This window comes from Aedes aegypti, chromosome 2, assembly GCF_002204515.2.
Source record: "Aedes aegypti strain LVP_AGWG chromosome 2, AaegL5.0 Primary Assembly, whole genome shotgun sequence".
Taxonomy (NCBI): domain Eukaryota; kingdom Metazoa; phylum Arthropoda; class Insecta; order Diptera; family Culicidae; genus Aedes; species Aedes aegypti.
Genome location: NC_035108.1, coordinates 26050277 through 26071513, shown reverse-complemented (window position 1 = coordinate 26071513; position 21237 = coordinate 26050277). Strand labels below are relative to the sequence as shown.

Here is a 21237-nt window from a genome sequence, read left to right as displayed (position 1 = left end):
AAAGAGCTTCCAGAGAATTTGTGGCAGGAATGGTTAATATGTAACTTGCATGGAAATCTCTATAGAATCCCAAAGTGTAACGATTGCAGTCGAAAAGTCTACCGGTATCACAATCGGCTCCATGATTCAGCCAATCGGGAGACTCCCCGACTCAACTGCCTCAGGACGCTCACCTAAGTCTACCGCGGACAGGGAATCTTCGCACTAGAAATTTGGGAAAACCCAAGCACTTCACTATTTAAAACTCCTTCTTTATTTTCCTCAACAGGCTGTATTCTGGTTACTTCTTCTACCTTCTACTTTACTACACTTTCTTCCCACTTTCTTATTAGCAATCTGACCTATTCACTTCGGGTCCCTTGTTCTTCCAGCTACCACCTGTCCACTCCTTCCTTGCGACCTCGGAATGGCTTGGGAAGCTTCGGCTGCAGCCTTCTGGGACGCTCCTACGCAGCCTAGGCTTCCGATGTGGTGACGGATCGGTCTTCGGCTAACAACGATACCTGGAAGTACCTAGAATAGGGCTCTAGGATGGCGTAGGGCAGTAATAGAAATTCGTCGGTTTCCATACTAAAAAACGGCGATGTCCTGAAGGAATGGAAAAGGGTTTAAACCACGGTTATTTGGTGTCCACTTTCCGCTAACTTCTTCCTCACACAACTCTTTGTCTGTTTTCCACTTAACTATTTGAGTTCTAGCTTTACTTTAACAACTAGCTGCTTCAAATAGATCCGGGCAAGTGAACAACCAGTAATTTATTTTCATCCGTAGAGGTTCTTGACCTAGGTCGTCGGTCATTACCCTTTTCCATTCGGGTTTTCAACGATGGAACTCCATGGAACACTATGCTACCAGACATCCGGTGGTGGGTTTTATGGAGCTCGGTGGGTGGTACCTTACATGGTCCCACTATACATAAATTTGCCCTAGTTGTATGCCTAGTGCTACTGGGGAAAAGCTAGACAACTACTACGAAATATTATAAATAATAGTTGAACGATATAGGGTAGAAGCTCCTGTTTTGGCCATACGCCAGTTATAGCCACAGGGGATTATACACCGTTTTACATAGCCAATCAGAATGAAACCTTTTGTGTTCAGTAGATCACATTCACATTATAGAGCTACATTCATTTACTCATCCAAATTGATTCAAAACATAAGAAAAACAATTATTTTTTCTTATAATTTAGACTCCCATACACCTAATTTGGCCAGGACACTCTTAATTTGGCCACTCTCATGAGAAATCAATGCGATTGGCCAATTTAGGAATCGAAGATAAATCTCTGGCCGAAACTGGTTCCGTTAGCCTATATTGACCAACGGGATTTTCAAAGCGAAAAAATGGTTATAGCTCAGTTTTGATATTTACACACATAATATGGATTGAAAGCTTGCATTTGACATATTTGCAGTATAAATACGGCTTCCCATTTATTTTTTATTGACATTATTTCTTAGGCTGGCTAAAACCGGTGATTTAACCCTACAAAAATAAATTATGATTTTATCAATAAATAAGAAAGACATAGCATACATAAGGTGTCTACTTTATAAAATAAACAGTCCATAGGAACTATTATTATTATTTGGGGGCCTTCCTTAGCCGAATGGTTAGATTCTGCGGCTACCAAGCAAAGCCATGCTGAAGGTGTCTGGGTTCGATTCCCGGTCGGTTCAGGATCTTTTCGTAATGGAAATTTCCTTGACTTCCCTGGGCATAGAGTATCATCGTACTTGCCACACGATATACGAATGCGAAAATGGCAACATAGGCAAAGAAAGCTCTCAGTTAATAACTGTGAAAAGTGCTCATAGGAACACTACGCAGAGTAGCCGGCTCTGTCCCGGTGAGGACGTTTCATTTTCATTTTCATTTTGCAGCGTTTGGTGGGGCAATGAGAGCGCAAGTCAGTCCAAAGCCGGGGGAAGGGATAGGTAATGGCCGTAATAGTCTATGCGGACCACTTGAACACCATCGGAAAGGATAAGAAGGGTTGGGGTAGGGTATAGGGAATGGAGAAGACTTGACACAGTAATGCGATTAATGCTGCAGAATGTAAATGTGCTGAAAGCAATTAAATTTGAGTTTTGAAGTTTGATTTGACTTATTCAAATTCCAGATAGATCGGCGATTGTACAAGTAAGAAAGAGTATGCTGATCGCTTTCTAAAAATTTTATAAACAACAAAATAATAACAATATGAGAGTGATGCTAAGGGCTGCTGATGGCACGATGCGACGCTTTAGGAGATTTTGATACTGATTGAACATTACTATAAAGAGCGTAATTCAATCGATGGTGATAACTTTACAAACTTTATCTGTTTTTGCACTGATTGACGATGCTGATTTATATAAAAATATTTGATATTATTAGTTCATTTGTTTGTGTGATCTATTAGTTAATAATGGAAAATTTTTACATACCCTTGATGATGATACTTCCCTGACCAGAAATATTCTATTTTGAGCATCCTTTTCGAAGCTATTCTATCCAGGTATCCATGTACTTGCCCTGAATCCTGAAATTATTCTTATTGTGCATGCTCATGCATTATATTAGTGATGCTCATAATCATGCAACAGATAAGAAGGAGAGAAAAAGAGAATATAGGAACAGTGATTAGCAGTGAGTTAATTATGTAGTTTTGTTAGAATTATAAACAATTAAACAGTAGTAATGAATAGCTTACAAAAACTTTGCAGCATAGCTGAGCCTTTCGGATCGTAAGACCGATGTATAAAAATAATTTGTTTCGAAATTGTCCGCGTGGTCTTATAGTGCCCCTATTAGATAAGAATCAGTCATAGACATACATACCGAATGCTCGCCATGACCCTATGACCAACATTTGTATATGTATAGCCTTAGCTGATGTGGCTTTTCTAATAGGTAGTTCTTTTACTCATTGATTCAAAACCTTGTCAAGTATAGAAAATTGATTTTATTTCATTTTTTACTACATTGAAGCTACATTGTACTTATTAAATATTAGGTATTATTTTATGTTTTTATCACTATTGATATTATCAAGGCCAGAATTCCCAGTGAGTTAAGAATTTTATAGTACTAGAACACCATAGAAGATCGCTAAACATGACCTAATCATGGAACGGCTTTTTGCTCTATTATTTTAAGTAGATGCTATTGATCTCCCTTTGCTCCTATCCGCAACCCGGTGCACGCGCCCTGTTGGTTTTCGAAAACCTCGTAGAAGATTACAAACCGTCAATGGCATTCCCAATTACTACCCCACATTGCACATTCAAGGGTCTGATTGTGCTCCTAACCCACCCTCAGCCTGTAATCTTCTCGCCAGTTTGAAATTATATTTTCCCGAAGTGAAAGTAATATTGATGAGTGATAGCGTAGTGCAGCCCAACTGCATAGTACAGTAGTTTAACCAGAATCTTTAGGTCAGAAGATAAAATCTAAATTTTGTAATAAAGATGTTGCCATTGCTTTGAAATTCACCCAACATCTAATCAAAACTACTAACAACAGCGATCAATTATCAAAATTCATCGCTCCCTGGAAAATATAATTCCAAGCCCAGGGGCTCTGTCCCGGTGAGGACGTTATGCCAAAAAGAAGAAGGTACGAGGCTTTGAATTGCGGATACTGACCTTAAATAGGCAAAACATATGTGTTCAACACCATTTTTTGTATGTTTGAGGACATACGGAGGATACTCGCTTATTAGATGTATGTAATTCCATTTTAGACTGATCATCTCTCATACTCGCTATCTCGGTAATCCTCTCTAAAGGCTGTTTCACAAGACTTTCAGATAAGTTTATTTCTACTATAGTTAATAATTACTCGACGAAAATACTGAATTACGTAGGTTCGGAAGTTTAATGCGATATGCTGTTCATTGGATAAAAGTGTATTTAGAAATTTAAAAGCAACACATTTTTTACTGTGATAAAATATATACTTCAAATGTTTATTGTTCACAAATTTAAATAAATAAATTACTATATATAATCTTATTCTAATGATTTACTCAGTCTTATTTCCATAGTTTGTGTGAGTTCATTCAACCCCAAAATGACAAGATTGCAGGAGTTCTGTAAGTCAAAACGATTATGTTTCCTACTATGTCATAGAATAGTTCATGCGCTCACCCATAATTTTCCACATAGCCATTAATTACAGTTGGTAACTCATCGTGCTCATTCGAGTTTTTGTAGTAATGTGCTGCGCCTTGAATTGCCGTCGTCCCAAAGGTAAACATCAAGAAGGCCAATGTTGCCGTCGTTTTGAGCACCATCATCAATGGTCCCTGCCATAAGCGAAACCCTGCAATGCAATCAATAAGTCAAATTTGAATTTCCTCTACACTTTATCTGATCACATATCTTACACATTTGCCCGTAGTACGCCTCCACTTCCGCCGTAGCTCGACCACTTTCTTCCTTTGCGCCGCCTACTGGAAATGTAGCACTCTTCGCGCTATCCTCGAAAGCACTGGCAACGCCTACTACATAGCACATCACCAGAACGCCCAGAACGATCTTCATTTCGATCCAAAGCCTACTACTACCATTGGTCCCGACCATTGTCGTCGATGCTCCAAATCACAAAGTTGAACTAAAAGCCAAAATTGGGCAAAATATTCGGTTTTATAACGCGACCAACTCCCGGGCCAATCGCATTCATTAGCTTCAATTAGCGTCCTGGGTCGAACCTTGCACCACTTCCGCCTATAAATACCGTCCATGTTTATTTCCTGTCGATTTAGTGCGGTATAGTTCGTTGACGTATAATAACCTAAAGACAAAACCAAAAGCATGGTCAGTAGAGGGGCAGTGATCGTGGTACTGTTGGTGGGAGTGGTGGCGTTGAGTGTGGCAGAGACGGCCAATACTGCAGTGGGATCACCACGGATAGAGCAAACGACGGATCGCGAGCAAAGTCGCCAACAAGTTGTCCAAGGAACCAGATGTGAGTGTTCCATGGAAATCTCTGTTTATTGGGCAACCAATATCTAATTTTCGATTCGATTTCCACAGGGTGGCCATACGGATGGGGCTGGGGTTGGGGTTGGGGCATAGCAGTGTTTGTATTGGCGATCGTCAAGGGATCCATTCTGTTAGGTTTGTTCGTGATCTGGGCCTTCTTCAGAGGCTTTGGTAGGAAATCAGGAGGCTGCGCACCGATTATCATCCGTGAATCGTCACCACCAATTAGCTTCGAACATCACCACCCATGGGATCGTAACGCAGTCGAATATGGCAGATCGAAACGCTCTCCAGACTATCTCGACTCGGAACTGTACTGGACCGACTTGGTGACGGACATTGGATTCAGTTTTCTGGGAGTTCACACAAATGATTGCCGCAAACGGTTCGTTTGTGAGGTTGATATACGAGAGAGGCGTGATCCGTGGTTGAAGTTCGGAACATCGGTCTTTGGAATGGATATCTTCAGACGATACCGATCAGAAGATGATAAAAATGCCACCACGTTTGAGGAATGTGCAAAAATGTACGAAAAATGCACGCTCGATGGGCCTTCGATATCTTTCAACGTTCTGACTAAGCCAATCAACTTGCTACAAGATCTGCACGGTAATGTTGAGAACCAGGATAATCAACCTTCCAACAATGAAGTGACCACCCAAGAGGCAGATGAATATCTGGACGAAATAACAGAAGAAGCTACAACTACCACAACAGGGCCTCCGAAAAAGAAGAGCTACAATAAACGAAAACGGTTTTTTAAAGTTGCCTAATCAGTCATTTCTCGCTAAGGAGAACTTAGGGCAGCTAAGACTGATTTGAACAGCATTGTTTGTAAATAGAGTGTAATTGTGTAAACCAGTGTGTACGTTCCGGTAGTTTTTGCCGTAAACTACTGGAGTGTTCTTCAGTGTTCATGTTTATTTATTTGCAAAAACGTGTATCGTTCTCCGAAGGAATGATATTGCTTCTGAATACCTTGTGAATATTAAATATGTACAAAATATGCAGATGATCTAGTTGTATATAATAATGGATTAATACATGTTCTTATTTATTGAATTTTTAATAAACTCGCTACGACCTTGATGTAATTTGGTTATTTGTCTTGTAGATAGGTAATATAGATTTGCAATTTGCTTTCAAAAAGTCAAACCCGAAAATCCCTCTGTTTTACATCTTAACCTTTGAAAGGGCTTTTGACGACCCATTTAGATATTCAAATTCCAGAATTTTGAATGGAATAATGATGAATTTGTGGATATTTTTAGTTCTGTGTTAAACTGAAATGTTGAGTGATTCATAGTAGAGCTCCCATAAATAAGTTACATATAAATACGATATTTTCAACAGCTTGCAAAAAACAGTGTCTTACTCGTTTTTGGTTCTAATGGGCATGAATGAAAGGTTCACATATCTAGTTTTAGGATTTGGTCACTGTGGCCAACGGGAATATACTAAATCAATTTTTGTGCAAGAACGGGATATTTAACGATTCAATATGCACAATTTAAATGCATGTAACTTTTTCGTTAAAAAAATATATACATTACTATTTTAGACCTTTGTGACCACCAAGTTTCACTAGATATGATTACCTAAAAACCACATATTATGAGTCAATTAAGGTTTTATATCAAACTTAAGCATTCCACAGCTTACAATAAATAAATTAAGGATTCCTAAAAAAAATGAAACTATTCCTGAAAGGTGGAATTCCTAGAATTAAAAAAAAAACGCTGATGGAATTCCTTTTACATACTGGTGGGATCCACATGAATTTCACAAGGAACTACTGTGCTAACATTCAGCGGAATTCCCAAATAAACTACTGGAATGATCACTGTAAACTTCTCTTGATAACTGAAACATTCCAAGAAGAATCCCTGCAATAATATATGGAGTCTTATCTTGTTTGTGAAGAAACAACTTTTTTTCTTCAAAATATTTTTTTAGACCTTGGTGTTTACATCTTAATCACTTTGATAATGCGGGTATCTTTTAAGGTACGAAACCCACAACATACTAAACAAAATAATCAAATTTATGTTAATCAGTTAAACAAAACGAATGCAAAAGCAAAGAGTATTAGTATGATACGTCATGTCAAAGATTTTTTGGCAATCTATCAACTGCAATCGATAGTTAGGATACCAGTACTTGTTTTAAAAATATAAATTATAATTTTTTGAAACAGCATGCATAAATATTCAAGTTTTTTTTTCGAAAAAACTATCAAAGTTACCCCGTTTTACGGTACGAGTAACCGTAGGGAAGATCACTAACCCCGGTGGGCCCTTTGTCGTATGCTGACAGGGAAGAGGGGCTTTTTTCTTCTGAGGATGTAGTTTATCAGTGCGTCTGTTCTCTATATTAGGGGCGGCTCAAAACAGCGTATGTTCTCCATGTTAGGAGCAGTTGAACAACGTCCTAGTGTCAGGCCTTACAAGCCAGCCGTAAAAATCATCTGTACAGAAAGCATATAATGTAAATTCACACCGGAACAATCGGCATAGACCCAGGCATCGAAAACGGACTAACGATTGGAAACTCGGATCATGGAACTGTAAGTCTCTCAATTTCTTGGGAAGTGTCCGCATTCTTTCCGAACTATTGAGGTTCCGCAAGTTCGACATCGCATCGTAGCGCTGCAGGAGGTCTGCTGGAAAGGGTCGACGATACATACGTAAACCATCTACCCGAGCTGCGGCAACAGACATGAGCTGGGCACAGCTTTAATCGTGATGGGGCGAAATGCAGAGGCATGTTATTGGGTGGTAGCCAATCGACAACAGAATGTGCAAGTTGAGGATCAAAGGCCGTTTCTTCAATATCAACATAATCAACGTGCACAGCCCTTACCTAGAAAGTGACGATGACGATAAGGACGCTTTATGCGCGCAGCTGGAACGTGAATACGACAGCTGCTTAAGCCATGATGTCAAAATCGTTATCGGAGATTTCAACGCTCAGGTTAGCCAGGAAGAGAAACTCAGACCGATTATAGGAAAGGTCAGCACTCACCAGCTTACGAACGAAAACGGCCTTAGACTGATTGATTTCGCCGCCTCCAAGAACATGGCCATACATTGTATTGTACTTCCAGCACAGTCTCCCGTATCGGTACACCTGAAGATCGCCCAAATAGACTGAAACGCTAGAATCTAACGCGGCGCAAACATCGATTCGGACCACTACCTTGTGACGGTTGAAGTGCGCCAAAGACGTTCCGTTGTGAACAACATTCGGTACAGACGCCCGCCATGGTACAATCTGGAACGACTCAAGCTACCCGAAGTCACAACTGATTACGCGCAAAGCCGTTGCCAGAAGAGAGAGAGCTCACCGAAGTCCCTCTTGAGGACTGCTGGAGTAGTGTCAAAGCAGCCATTAACAACGCAGCGGAAGGTGCCATAGGGTTCGTGGAAGCAAATCGACGGAACGATTGGTTCGACGAGGAATCGAAGACAGCCATCTATTCCGGGCTAAAAAGCGCCGCCTTGAAGAGTTGGGATGCGAAGAGATGGAGCAGCTGCATCGTTCTCAAGAAACACATAAGTTCTACTAGAAACTCAATGCATCCCACAAAGGCCTTGTGCCGCGAGCCGAAATGTGCCGGGATAAGAATGGAGATATCTTGACGGACGAACGTGAGGTTATTGAAAGGTGTAAGCAGCACTACGATGAACACCTGAATGGCCCTGAGGAGGAAGACCAAGGCAGCAGGAAACAACATAAAACAAAAAAAGTTTGACTAAGAAAACTAATTTTTCGGGTCCAACCTAAGTTAAACTTTTCAGAATCAATTTACTTCGCTCAAATGAAGAGTTAGATCAAAAGTGTCTTCAACAAAGTTGATCATCATAACATTTTCTAAAAGTTCGAAGAAGCGGACACCAATAAATTTCCTCAAACAAAAAAGTTTGAGTCAAAATTTAAACATACATAAGGGCGACCCTATTCAACTTTTCTTAGAAGATACAAAAATCAAATCGCCGCTTCTCAACCTTCTCAACTATCGAAAAAAATGTGTGAAAACAATTGATTAGAAAGTTACAACAGATAGGTTAAATTTTGACAAAAAGAAGGCATCAAGACAAAAAGTTATCTAGTTATCTATCTATATAAATTTCGCCAAACTGCCTAATCAGTTACATTTTTGTGGAGTTCGAGACATTGTTACATTCATTCAAATATGTTTTACTGTTTGAACTTAAATTAGCTATGACAGCTTTTATTGCTTTCCACTAGTCAAAGAAATCAGGTATTATCAAATATAGTTATGGAGAAAATTCAAAGTAATTTTGAGAGATCTCACTGGATGAATTGTTTAAAGAATCCCTAAAATAATCCTTCGAGCGATTTCCGTTGAGATTTATCGAACAATTTATTGTCAACACCTATACAAAGTTTCAGACGTAGTTCATTATAGAACAGATGTTCATATAACAGGGTTGCCACTTAATTTGCACTTGGAAGTTCCCACTTTTTTCTCGGTATACTTTCCAGATTTTTCATTTTACTCATTGAAGGTATTTCAACTCAACTTCTAATCTTTCTTTTTCTTTTTCTTCATGAAAATGAAGAGTACCGTAAAGCAAATAAGTTCAATGTGCAAAATGAAAAAAGCCCCATATGTAAAAGCATGTAATTTGTTAAAGATAAGAATGACATAAAAGAGACCCTTATAAATTTGATTTTTGGTTGTTCAGTTGTGTTAGCTATAACTCCAGCGTGAAAAATTTTAAGAATGATAAATAAGAATTTGAGATTTTTCCAAAGCTGGTTGCATTGAAACACGTGTATCACTTTTCATAATTACTTGAAAAAAAAGCAATCAGTAATAATCTTATGGCTGATGGTTTACTGAAATCCATTCACAGTATCTTAATTTTACAAAACCTAACCCTTCAAATACTTAATAGCTCGATATAGGAACCTTCATGAGTCCAAGATTGAAAAATTAAAGTTCAAAAAGTTTCCCTACCTGCCTCTTCTGGCTCGTCAATTAATCAGACAGTCGAGGTGAATCATCCCAAGGCTGAAAGCCTCGTGACTATTCTGAATAATTTCAATAATGGCATTCTTTCATTCATTTCTTCAAAACTAAAAACTTTGAAAACGTATGTATTAGTTTTCACTATAATTATCACAGCTCAAATGGTTAAGTAAACAAAAAAATAAAGTTCTGTAGAATGTTTTCACTTAAATTTGTGACGAAAGCTCTCTATTTTCTCATCAACATTGATGCCAACCGATCTACCATTGGAGGAATCCAAATCCCTGTAGTGACTGTAATCGAGAAGAGTTGATCATAAAAACATGACTCTCATTAAAACAATTGAAAAACTTACTAATAGTTTCCATACTCGGGCTCCGAATCGTACGCCCAGTGTCGGTAGACGAAAAGCGCGAGCAATCCAGCCAAGATGTAACCAAGCTTAATAAACCCCCACACATAGGCGGATGAGGACCACCAGAGAGGAACTGTGCGAAAATTAATATTATTATTTGAAACAACAAAAAATTTAACTTTCGATTGTTTACTTACAAACTCCGTCTCCAGGAACTATAACCGTTGTTGCAGGTGTTTGTGCGAAGCTCTTGCTTGTACAGGCTGACAATATCCAGGTGAACAAAACGAAATCGAACGTCTTCATTATGATGTTGATCTTTCAACAACTGCTCCTGATGAACTGTTCGAACGTTATCGAAGATTATCCATTTCCACCTTCTTTTAGCCCGACTCATACAACCGATTATTGCATCAATTAACACCTTCAACTAATTTTTTCTTCCCCAAGCTTTGATGCTGCGATAGATTCAATTCAGTTCATTTCCAATCCGACATCCAAGTAACCGAACGACTTTGATAAGATGAGAAGCACTTGGGTCGCTGTGCTGACCATTCTACTCATAGTAGGCTCTGAATACACAGTTTTGGCGGCGATAGAAGACCATGCGACCCCATCGAACGGAACGGAAGCCAGAGCAGTTGGTGAAGCACGTGGCGATTGGTTCAATCAAATTGGTGAGTTTATTTCTCCTTATCAGAATACTGAGAACATACTACTGGTGATCGATTTTTCCTTTGGAATAGGATTCCCGCAGCAGTTTTTCGGAGCACAACTGGCGTGGTTCAACGTGGGGTTTTATTTCATGTTGGCGTTTCTGAAAGTGTTTCTTCTGATGGGAATTTGGCCGGTTTTCAACGAAAAGTATGAAGAGGAACCGACGGTCTACAACGGAATCTCCGGATATGGCCACAATCATGTTTATTACAGGTGACATGCGAGTTTTATTTAGCGAGCACTACTTTCATAACACCATGCAAATAATCCTTAGTTCAATGGAAATCTCTATAAATATTAAAGTAGTGTTCAATAAAATATTGTTTCGTTTCAGTATTCCATCATGGCCGACTTATGGTTGATCTCTGAACAATAGTTTTGTTCATTCTGTGATATAAGCTAATTTGTTATTTATAATCAATAAAGTAATGTATTTTATAAATAAAGGCAAATTATTCATGTTTTTCTTGTATGACATCAACCTTGTAACAATATCGGTGTTATTAGACTTTCAAAACCCAATTTTTAATAGTAAGCAAGTTATAAGACCATGACAATTCTTGTTATGTTACTTGAACTATGTACCTCGTGCAAAAGGATTCTGCTGCCTTAAACCTTCGTGCATGTATCCTCAACATCATTCAAATGTTCATCGTAGCGCTGCTTCCGCCTTTCGATCACCTCGTGTCCGTTCGACAAAATGCTCCCATCTTTATTCCTGTACATTTTGACTCGTGACACGAAGCCTCCGCGGGATGCGTTGAGTTTTTGATAGAACTTCCGCGTTACTTGTGTACGGTACAGCAGCTCCATTTCTTCAAATTCCGCCTTCTACAGGCGGCTCATTTCCTCCTGGAACAGGAGAAAGTGGACAAATGCTGCTTCCTCATCAGTCTATAATGTTTGAACGGTCATAGTCATTTTATACTCTTTACGAACTAATCAATCCGTCGACTTTATACAACGTATTCAATCATGTTCTCGCTTACGACATTGATGGCATGCTCCAGCGGGTCTCGAGAGGAACTTTTGTAAGCGAATCCTCTTCCGGCAACGTTGGTTCAAGATGATGGATGCATACTGTGACGACATCCGATTACTTCTGTTGCTCAAGGTATTACCGTAGCAGGCGTCGGTACCGTACTTTGTTAGCAACGGAGAGTTTTGGTCGTAGTTTCACCATTATGAGGTAGTGGTCAGATTTAATGTTAGCACCAAGATAGGTCTTGGCGTCGATAATGTCGGAGAAGTGCTGCTCATCGATCAAAACGTCGAACTAGCTGTGAATTTATTCAGTTCGTTTGTTTTTATTCCTTCAATTTTGTGTGTAAGATTTCTTAATGATTTTAAGCAGGATGTTCTTTAAGGATACCTCAGAAAGTCCTCGAGAAAATTATTCTGGCATTCTTCTAGAGTTGTCATGGGTTATTGAAGAAGTTCTAGAAAAATAAAACATAATATATAAAATATAAAATAAAAATAACAGATCAACTTCTGCAGAAGCGAACTTGTACCAAAATCCCTGAAAAATCTTTAGGACCCTTCCCAAGTAACCACTAGCCCGCAAATTCGCCTTTTCGGGCTTATAGGGATATTGTACAGCTAATATAGGGCATTTTTTTTTTTTTTTATAGTAGGGTACAAAAAAGCTTCAAAAGCCAGGCCTGTTGTGTGTTGGCACGGTGTGGGACTCACGTTAGGCGTGCTTAACCACTAAAAAACTTTCCCTACTGCTCCTGTGCCTCGATCCCCCCCGGAACTACATCAGGCAACTTCATCGGGGGAAGCTAATATAGGGCATGTCAGCCCTGAACAGCACTATATTGGCACGCAGGGCGAAATAAACTGCTATTAGATTACTTGGGTTATGTCTTAGATTATGCTCTATACAAGTTGCTGTAATAATCATTGCAAAAATCATCAAATGATACACTGAAGTTAGCTTCAAAAATTACTAGAAAAATCAGCGTTGAAACTTCATAAGCTTTTTTTATATTTTTGATGAGGGATTGTAAAAAATGTATGAATAAAAGGAAAAATCGCAGGATTTCCTGGAGGAGTTATATTCACCCCTTTACTAGCAGCATAATTTTTTACAGTGAAAAAAATATTCATATCGCGATAACTTTTTTATTGTTTAATATTTTTGCACCATTTTTTCTCAAGATCTAAAAAAACTCTTGTACTTTTTGAATCAATATCAATGATTAAAATTGGTCGTCTGGATCCGGAGACATTCCGAAATTCCTTGGGGGACCGAAGCATAGCCATATCCCATATATCGAGACAGTTTTTAATAAAAATGTTTTCTAAGAACAACTTTTGGTCGATTTTTATTTTTTTTTTGTCAAAATAAATTAGTTCTGTTGATACAATGAATCTAGAAATCATTCTAAACCATAATGATTATAATGATCAATTCTCTAGAAGTATCCATTTTCAATTTATATCAGGTTTAATGCTATTTTTTTATTAAACAGTAAAATAGGACTTTTTCATTAGTTATTCGCAATTCTCCATCAAGAAATATAAGTAAGTGGAGATAAATATGGCCTATACTCTCGAAAACGTAATGTTCTTGATGGAGGATCACGAATAACAAATGAAAATTAGCCTTTTTTTTATTTAAATGATGTTTTTTGCATTAAACTTGATAATTCAAAATTGGCTGCTTTTAGAGAAGTGATCATGGTAATCATTATGGTATAGAATGATTTCAAGATTCTTATTGTATCATCAGAAACATTGTGGGCTTCGTAGCCGTTCGGTTAGTGTCAAAAATAACGTATTTATTTTGACAAAAAATCAAAATTTAAAAAATCGTCCAAAAGTTGTTTTTAGAAAAACTTTTTTTATTAAAAATGTCTCCTTTGTCCCAAACATCGGTTTCCTATAAAGATTGTATGGTGAAAATTTAAAATACAATAAAATGAGATTTTCAAAATAAAATTTAAAATTTATTTTTGAATTTTTCATAAAAAAAATTAAATATTTTTTGTGTATACTTTTTTTGTAGTCCAAATGGTTCGCTACAACTTCTTCATAGAACATTTTTCTCTAAAAAAAACAACAATTACGGAATTAGATTTTTTTCAAATAAATTGCATGCAACAACTTATAGGCCATTTTCAAAAGTTATTCTTGATCGAAGTTTCTATGGAAAACACTTATTCTACCATACCGAAAACATGTGCAAAATTTACTGCATATTGAAGATGGTCGGGTTCTGTGACTGACCGATTTGACATGGAATTCATCTTGTAGTACCACTCTGGTCGTAGAAGGATATTGAAAACTTAAAAAAACACCATTTTGTAATATAATAAAGCTTCGAGCTGTTTAGTAGAATACCTATAAGTAGATGAAAAACCGAATTTAGTACTATACCTTTTAATTCCACTAGAGTTTGTATCCTTTGACAGATACGCGTATTTCGACCTCAACTGTAAGACCGTCTTCAGCGTCGGGTACTGACTCGACTAAATTCGGTTTTTCATCTACCATTTTTAATTTTCAGATTTCTTGAGCGCAACTCAACCAATTTGTATGAGTTTTGTCAGAGAAACTGCTCATTACATGACATAGCATAGCCCATATTTTATTTATTTTGTTAAATTGACTAAAAACAAAATGGCGGCCGTATAAATTTTATATGGGAAATCTTGGTCCCCCAAGGAACATCGGGATATTTTTAGAACAAGATGACCAATGATCAATATCGACACAGTTTCTGAAAATATAAGAGTTTTTTGAGAATTTGTGAAAGAATGGTTAAAACAATATTGAGAAACAAAAATGTTATAGCGATTTGATTATGTGGTAAAAAAAATTGAAGCTGCTGGTAAAGAGACCGAATCCAAAGATGACTGTCAGAATGACCGACGTGTGCATCTTCTCTCGTTTTTAGTGACCATCAATCTGAAGCGCGTCCACGTTCGAAACCATGGGTAGGACAAACGTTGGCAAAAATTTCGTGCACAGTGAAGCCAAGAAAAGAGTTAACTCTTTGAAATCCTGGGAAATTGAAAGTTACTATATTTGAGAGGCTCAAACGCAAAGGGGTGTAAGTGGCATTTTGATCAGAAAATTCTACTGTTTACAAGCGTTTTAAATATAGCAGGTAATTTTTACGCTCAATAGGAAGAATAACATAATTCTAAGAAGACTGGCTTGTTCTTTGACTCTCATAAAATTCGCATATAATGGAAAATTACTGAAAAAACTTCAAACTAGATTTTTTCAAAACTAGGTTTTTGTCACTTACACCCCTTTGCTGTCGTTGCCACAAGACTTTCGTCTTCACAGGACTGGTAGCAACAAAGTGCTTTAAAAATAGGAAATTAGAGACCTAAAATCATAAAAGGCCGAAAAGAGACCAAACAGGAGCCAATAAAACAAAACAAACCTAATAGGAGCCAAAAGATAAATGTTTGATTCTTCATAGGATCAGAGCAAACATTTCTTAAAGATCTAAGACTTTTTTTTTACATTAACCATATTAGTCATTCGCGTCTTCGTGACATTACGATAAGTATCGTACTGTATATCAGGCCAGCCCTAACTTTTTGGCTCTTTTTCAACATAAATGATTGGTAGGTTTGCAAGAATAGACCGATTTGAACAAAAATTGTCTCAAATGAAAGCTTGGCAGAATATTTGTCTAGTCCATGCTGAAAATATTAAATTTATATCAAACTCTTCGCTAGCGATGCAGACAAAGGTAAAAATCAGTCCGGCCCGCGGATCGGATCATTTTTTGGACTTACTTGCGTCGGTAGCAAAGAGGTTGGTATTAATTTGAAATTTTCAGCATGTAGGGTAAGTGTACCAGTTATGGACATAATGGTTCCCTATTTCGCCATACGTGATAATTCGATTATTTTCAAATTTTCAATAATTCTGTGTGTCTAAGTAGTTTAATATGACATATATCTTGATGTTAAAACAATCAAAAATATTCAAAATGTGAAAGTCTTCGAGAAAACCCTTTTGGCAAATAGGGAACCACTATAGCCATAACTTTCCCTATTAGACAGATATACTACCAAGCTTTCATTTGAAACTGATTTAGTTCATATCGGTCTATTCTTGCAAACGCATCAACCATTTATGTCAAAAAAGAGACAAAATGGTTGGGCAGGCCTGCTGTATGTGTTTTTCATGATTTTCTCTCAGTCATGTTCACAAAAAGAACCGCAAAAATGGTATTTCTCCAAAAATTATTTCAGAAATCATCTGAATTTCTCCTGGAAACTAACTAATTCCTGAAAGTCCCAACTCCTTCAAGATTTTATCCAGTGATTTATCCATCGATTTCCCTGGCACACCCTCCAAGATTTCCGGTTTGAACGTCTTCGAAAATTTAAACATTGACTTCTTAAGAAATTTCCATGGATTTCCTATAAAATTGTCTTCCGGGATTAATATAAGATTTCAACTAGGGATTTTTCTTCAGCCATTGCTTCAGAGATTCTTTCTTCAGGAATTATTCCACAAATGTCTCCACGGAAATGTCGGGGATTTTTTTTTCTGAAAAATAAATCCCTGAGATATGTCTAAAGAAAATCCTAAAGTAACTTCTGATAAAAGTTGTTCAAGTTTCAAAGTCACCGTTAATAAACAATGATATCTGAAATAACTCCTGGACTTTTGAAGAAGTTTAAGAAGATTTCCTAGGTAATTATCCAAGATTATAAAAAAAATCAATCGAATTTCGGGCTAGTATTCCGCAAGATTTTGAAAAGAAATTTATCAAAAAATAGTGGACAGAAATTTGTGCACAAAAATTTGTGCAGAACGATCGGAGGAATTATTGGAAAAATTGCTGTAGACTAGTGTGAAAACTTAAGGAGGAATTCCCAGAAAAAAGCAGATTTGTTCCAAGAAACGTTTATTTTTTTTAGATTTCTGGGAGGAAAAATGGATGAATTCTTGAAAGAATCCACATCAACAGGCAGAGGAATTCTTGCAGGGTTCCTTGAAAAAATCCTTAAGCTTTTTTTTTTTATTCAAAAACTGCGGAATAAATGTTTGTAATTTTTCTTGGAAAAAAATCTGTAGAAATCTTTGGATGATCTTCTAGAGTAACAACTAAATAATTCGGTTGGGGGATTAGTAAAAAAAAAACTAGTAATTCTAGAAGTTGTGGAAACAAAAATCAAAGTAATAGCTGAGCAAAAAATTACTGAAGATAGGAGCTTCAGAGTTCTCAAAGATATCCTGAAGCAAATATTGGAAAATTTTGGAAGCTTTTCCTCTGGGAATCTGATACGAAATTCATGAAGAGCCTGTTGATACCGTTATAGTCCTTCAGAGGTTTCTTTGGAGTTTGTATAATTTTGCATCAGGATTCAATGCAAGCAGAATAGAGAAAAAGAAGCTTTAAAGACAATTTTGGTTCAAATATATACTTCAGAGACCTTTTATTAAGAAGGGACTTTTCAGAGATTTGCATTAAAATACTATCAGTCTTGTCTTCGCCTTTAGCCGGGGTACACATTAAAATTTTGTGTATTTTTTCGTAGATCGGAAATCAAAATGATTTTGATTATTTTGGACTTAAGCCTTGACTCATAACACGCTTATAGAAAAAGTTTTTTATGTTTTTGAAACTCTTGTAGTTTTGAAAATTGTTTGAGAAATGGTATTCTCATATAACCTACAAATGCCTGGGGTTCATTCAACGTGTAATATAAAAGTACCTTTTATATTTTTTCTACGATCAACCTACCACAAAAGAAGGACTTGATGGTATTAAAAACAAATCAAACCTGTTTTTCCGTTAATTACACGGAAATATAAAAACTCCAGAAATAAATTCAAAATTGAGGTACCTTAAAAACTTGAATTTTCATTATTGCTAAAAATCAGTAACTAGAAGAGGCTTCAACAAAAAATCAAAAAGGATAGGGATGTTCAAAAATAAAAATTTTAAAAATCAAAAACCAAAATTCATAGTTTTGCTAATAAAAATTAATCATTGCCCAAAACGTGTTTATAACGATTTTAGATAACTAAAAATGATATTTAGATCGAAAATAAAAATTTGGGTATTAGAGGGTTAAAAAACACTTGACAAAGCAAATCAAACAAATGGATGAACAGCTAAAATTCTGTGAATTTCTGTGATTATTTTTTCTTTGTACCGAAGTAATTCATTAGATTTCTACGGAAATTCTGAATCAGCCAAGAACTTATAGAGAATGTGCTGTTGGAGTTCTACAGAAATTGCTCTAAAAATCGTCAAGAAATTCAGTAACTGTAACTGTAAGATCAGTAGCTTCAAAAAAAATTCTTCCGAAATAAATCAAGAGTGCCAATAGTAGGATCCAGGTCTACTGAATAGTTGATAAATAATCAATTGAAAAAAATAGCTTGAAAAATAAAATTAAATTTAATTTTCAAGCTATCTGCCGTCTTGTTCTTTTTTTTTTTGAATCGTGGGTAGGACAATTCTTTGACTGTTTAACCCAAGTATATTTGTGCGTAGTACATGTCCTTCCCGCGCCACTGATTTCAACTGGAAAAATTATAATTCAATAAACCTTCTTTCGCAGACATGTTTATCGGTTATTCTCAAACTTTCACTGTAACTTCTGGGGGTCCAAATGAACAAATTTGTAATATAATGTTTCATACATATAAATGGGCCTTCCTTAGTCGAGTGGTTAGAGTCTGCGGCTACAAAGCAAAGTCATGCTGAAGGTGTCTGGGTTCGATTCCCGGTCGGTCCAGGATCTTTTCGTAATGGAAATTTCCTTGACTTCCCTGGGCATAGAGTATCATCGTACCTGCCACACAATATACGAATGCGAAAATGGCAACTATGGCAAAGAAAGCTCTCAGTTGATAACTGTGGAAGTGCTCATAAGACCACTAAGCTGAGAAGCAGGCTCTGTCCCAGTGGGGATGTAATGCCAAGAAGAAGAAGAAAATATTATTTTTGGTCCACACAGCTCATTCGATTCTAGGTCGATTTCTATGTGCCCTCTCAAAATTGAGCTCTTTTGGATGAAAATTGACACTACACAAGCTTTTCAAACTTTGTATGGGTATTACTGTGAGAGAAGCAAGTAATTCAGCAAGAGTTATGCAAATCGCCTGTAGCTTTTTCCCATATGCCCTTGAAACTATACTGATACTGTTAGATACGTTTATCGAATACCGTTATCAAATCAGACGAGAAGAAATACAATTTTTGTTACCATAACTCAGTAACATATCTGCAAACAAAAATATTGGAAATACGGATCATGTAATCACATTTAAACAACGTCGTAACCGCATTCGAATATTGCTCATAATTTACTCAAACGCCTGAAGATTTCGCAGCATCAGCTTCACAATTGTGACGATCATCACGCTTCCTTCCGCCCCAATTCCGAGTGTTATCTGTCGGTAATCCATCATGATGCAAGTCAACAACCTCTAATTGGCAACGCTAATATCCCGTCCGATGCATCTTGGGCCATTCGAATGCCGTTCATCATTACAAAAAGAAATGATGCCATACCCATAAATCAGTGGACTAAAAGTTATGCAAAGAAAACGAAAGTGTTACCCTGAACGCTGCTGCCACGAAAGAACGGAAGTGCTAATTGCTGAACGGTACACCGCCAACGGCCGCGCGTAGGTCGTCTTCGTTGTCTCGGATATCCGATGGTCGGCACAACTGGAGTTGCCCAATAGTTTTCGGACATAAATAACATCACGACGTAAACATATGACGACAACGTGCCGGACTGGGGTGATAAAGTCCGTTTCCGCTCCGCTGAGATTAGGTAATACCTGACTACGAAATCGGGACAGTTTACCCGGTGTGGAAAACCACAGTTCGTGGATGTTACGATTACGAGTGTAAAGATGATTGTTTATTTGCATCAATGATTAGCACATTTCAGGAAGAGGAAGGAAATGGGATTATAGTTCAACGCGCTACTACCGGCGAACCATTCATACATTCAGTTCAACGTTATCCTGCCCGAGATGACCACCTACGGAAAGTTGTTTGCAGTATTAACTACCATTGTTCTGATTTCCGCGAGGATCGGATGTGCCTCCAATCTAACAGTAAATACTACTCAACTTGAAAAGTTCGAAGGAAGATTGCAGACCGCCAACTCCTACTGGTACAACGATGTATACTACTGTGAGTAAAACTAATGGCACGTGCTAGGGTCTCAATTGCTCAATCCCAATTCTGAAATTCTAGGGTGGCCATGGTTCTCCGATCTGGCCACGGTGATCATGATCAAACTCAAAATCGCCATCGGATTGGCAGCTATCTACGCGTTCGGTGACGGTTACTATTGGTCCAAGGGGAAAGAAACTGTCGCGCAAAAGATACCACATTTCATCGAAGAGAAATACAACTGGGGCTGCAGCGATCCAAAGCCATGGTACAAATTTTGGGGCCGTCGTAAACGGGACCTAAGCGGAACTGATGAACACATAGAACACGATCAGAGCTACGCTGAGTTTGTGTTTGATTTGCTGGACGTGGAGAATGTAGACTGTCGGCGGTTGGCCGTTTGCGAGATGGAATTTGACGCAGCGTCTGGAGTAACGTTGAACAGTGAGTTGAAGTTCAAACACGACCTGTTCAGGAAATATCGAGGAACCGTTCCGAAGCGGAAGAGCGATTGTCGCAGGATTTATAAGAATTGCGCGACGCAGTTCTATGCAGAGGAAAGTGATGCAGTAGCAGACGACATACCGAAAGATCCTAAACGATAATAAGGATTTGTCGTTATGAATTGACTTAACGTTGTAAATATTTATAATAAATAAATTTATGTGTCTAATTTTAACATCCATTATTTTGCGAAGGCAAATCAAAATCATGTAAGAACTTCCTTAGCCGAGTGGTTAGAGTCCGCGGCTACAAAGCAAAGCCATGCTGAAGGTGTCAGGGTTCAATTCCCGGTCGGTCCAGGATCTTTTCGTAATGGAAATTTCCTTGACTTCTCTGGTCATAGAGTATACTGTCCATACTCGCATAACAGTTCCATAAGAATTTTATTCATTTTTGATTTAGCTTCGTAAATGGTGTTTATTTTTAGTGTCGTTTCCAAAATCATGCCTAAAATTGAATATTTGTATGAACAAAATGTGATAAAAATACCCAACCATGTGCGTCCCATATTGAACATACCATACACAATATACGAATACGAAGATGGCAACTTTGTCA

The 21237-nt window shown here is 37.6% G+C and overlaps 4 protein-coding genes and 1 long non-coding RNA gene across 6 annotated transcripts; 3 read left to right on the top strand and 2 right to left on the bottom strand.

The window, feature by feature from the left end:
• Nucleotides 1-3598: 3598 nt before the first annotated feature.
• LOC110675401 lies at nucleotides 3599-4590 on the bottom strand. The gene is made up of 3 exons (XM_021840328.1): nucleotides 4377-4590; nucleotides 4138-4312; nucleotides 3599-4080 (listed from the first exon to the last, which is right to left on the bottom strand). The coding sequence occupies exons 1-3, from the start codon at nucleotides 4570-4572 to the stop codon at nucleotides 4050-4052; spliced, it is 402 nt and encodes a 133-aa protein (XP_021696020.1). The 5' UTR covers nucleotides 4573-4590; the 3' UTR covers nucleotides 3599-4049.
• Nucleotides 4591-4705: 115 nt separating this feature from the next.
• LOC5573476 lies at nucleotides 4706-6279 on the top strand. The gene is made up of 2 exons (XM_021840327.1): nucleotides 4706-4957; nucleotides 5026-6279. Exons 1-2 carry the CDS (start codon nucleotides 4804-4806, stop codon nucleotides 5745-5747), a joined length of 876 nt encoding a protein of 291 aa, XP_021696019.1. The 5' UTR covers nucleotides 4706-4803; the 3' UTR covers nucleotides 5748-6279.
• A 3504-nt stretch (nucleotides 6280-9783) lies between these two features.
• On the bottom strand, nucleotides 9784-10659 carry LOC110675400. The gene is made up of 3 exons (XR_002499448.1): nucleotides 10526-10659; nucleotides 10329-10461; nucleotides 9784-10266 (listed from the first exon to the last, which is right to left on the bottom strand). It is a non-coding gene; the product is annotated as an uncharacterized LOC110675400 (long non-coding RNA).
• A 157-nt stretch (nucleotides 10660-10816) lies between these two features.
• On the top strand, nucleotides 10817-11725 carry LOC110675399. Of its 2 annotated transcripts, XM_021840326.1 has the most exons (3): nucleotides 10817-11005; nucleotides 11075-11258; nucleotides 11380-11725. In XM_021840326.1, exons 1-3 carry the CDS (start codon nucleotides 10852-10854, stop codon nucleotides 11405-11407), a joined length of 366 nt encoding a protein of 121 aa, XP_021696018.1. In that variant the 5' UTR covers nucleotides 10817-10851; the 3' UTR covers nucleotides 11408-11725. The 2 variants fall into 2 exon arrangements, with proteins under 2 accessions (XP_021696018.1, XP_021696017.1); XM_021840325.1 differs by having other exon boundaries at nucleotides 10817-11258.
• An 8248-nt stretch (nucleotides 11726-19973) lies between these two features.
• On the top strand, nucleotides 19974-20869 carry LOC110676624. Its single transcript, XM_021845241.1, has 2 exons — nucleotides 19974-20193; nucleotides 20257-20869. Exons 1-2 carry the CDS (start codon nucleotides 20031-20033, stop codon nucleotides 20778-20780), a joined length of 687 nt encoding a protein of 228 aa, XP_021700933.1. The 5' UTR covers nucleotides 19974-20030; the 3' UTR covers nucleotides 20781-20869.
• The last annotated feature ends 368 nt before the right edge of the window (nucleotides 20870-21237 follow it).

Bases quoted from the DNA above. Each gene is read 5' to 3' on its own strand.
- LOC110675401 (XM_021840328.1), bottom strand. From the start codon at position 4,572: ATGGTCGGGACCAATGGTAGTAGTAGGCTTTGGATCGAAATGAAGATC. The intron at 4,313-4,376 runs GTAAGATATGTG...ATTGCATTGCAG, and splicing joins GGCGTACTACGGGCAAATGT to GGTTTCGCTTATGGCAGGGA. The intron at 4,081-4,137 runs GTGAGCGCATGA...TTTGACTTACAG, and splicing joins GGCTATGTGGAAAATTATGG to AACTCCTGCAATCTTGTCAT.
- LOC5573476 (XM_021840327.1), top strand. From the start codon at position 4,804: ATGGTCAGTAGAGGGGCAGTGATCGTGGTACTGTTGGTGGGAGTGGTG. The intron at 4,958-5,025 runs GTGAGTGTTCCA...CGATTTCCACAG, and splicing joins AGTTGTCCAAGGAACCAGAT to GGTGGCCATACGGATGGGGC.
- LOC110675399 (XM_021840325.1), top strand. From the start codon at position 10,852: ATGAGAAGCACTTGGGTCGCTGTGCTGACCATTCTACTCATAGTAGGC. The intron at 11,259-11,379 runs GTGACATGCGAG...GTTTCGTTTCAG, and splicing joins CACAATCATGTTTATTACAG to TATTCCATCATGGCCGACTT.
- LOC110676624 (XM_021845241.1), top strand. From the start codon at position 20,031: ATGACCACCTACGGAAAGTTGTTTGCAGTATTAACTACCATTGTTCTG. The intron at 20,194-20,256 runs GTGAGTAAAACT...CTGAAATTCTAG, and splicing joins GTACAACGATGTATACTACT to GGTGGCCATGGTTCTCCGAT.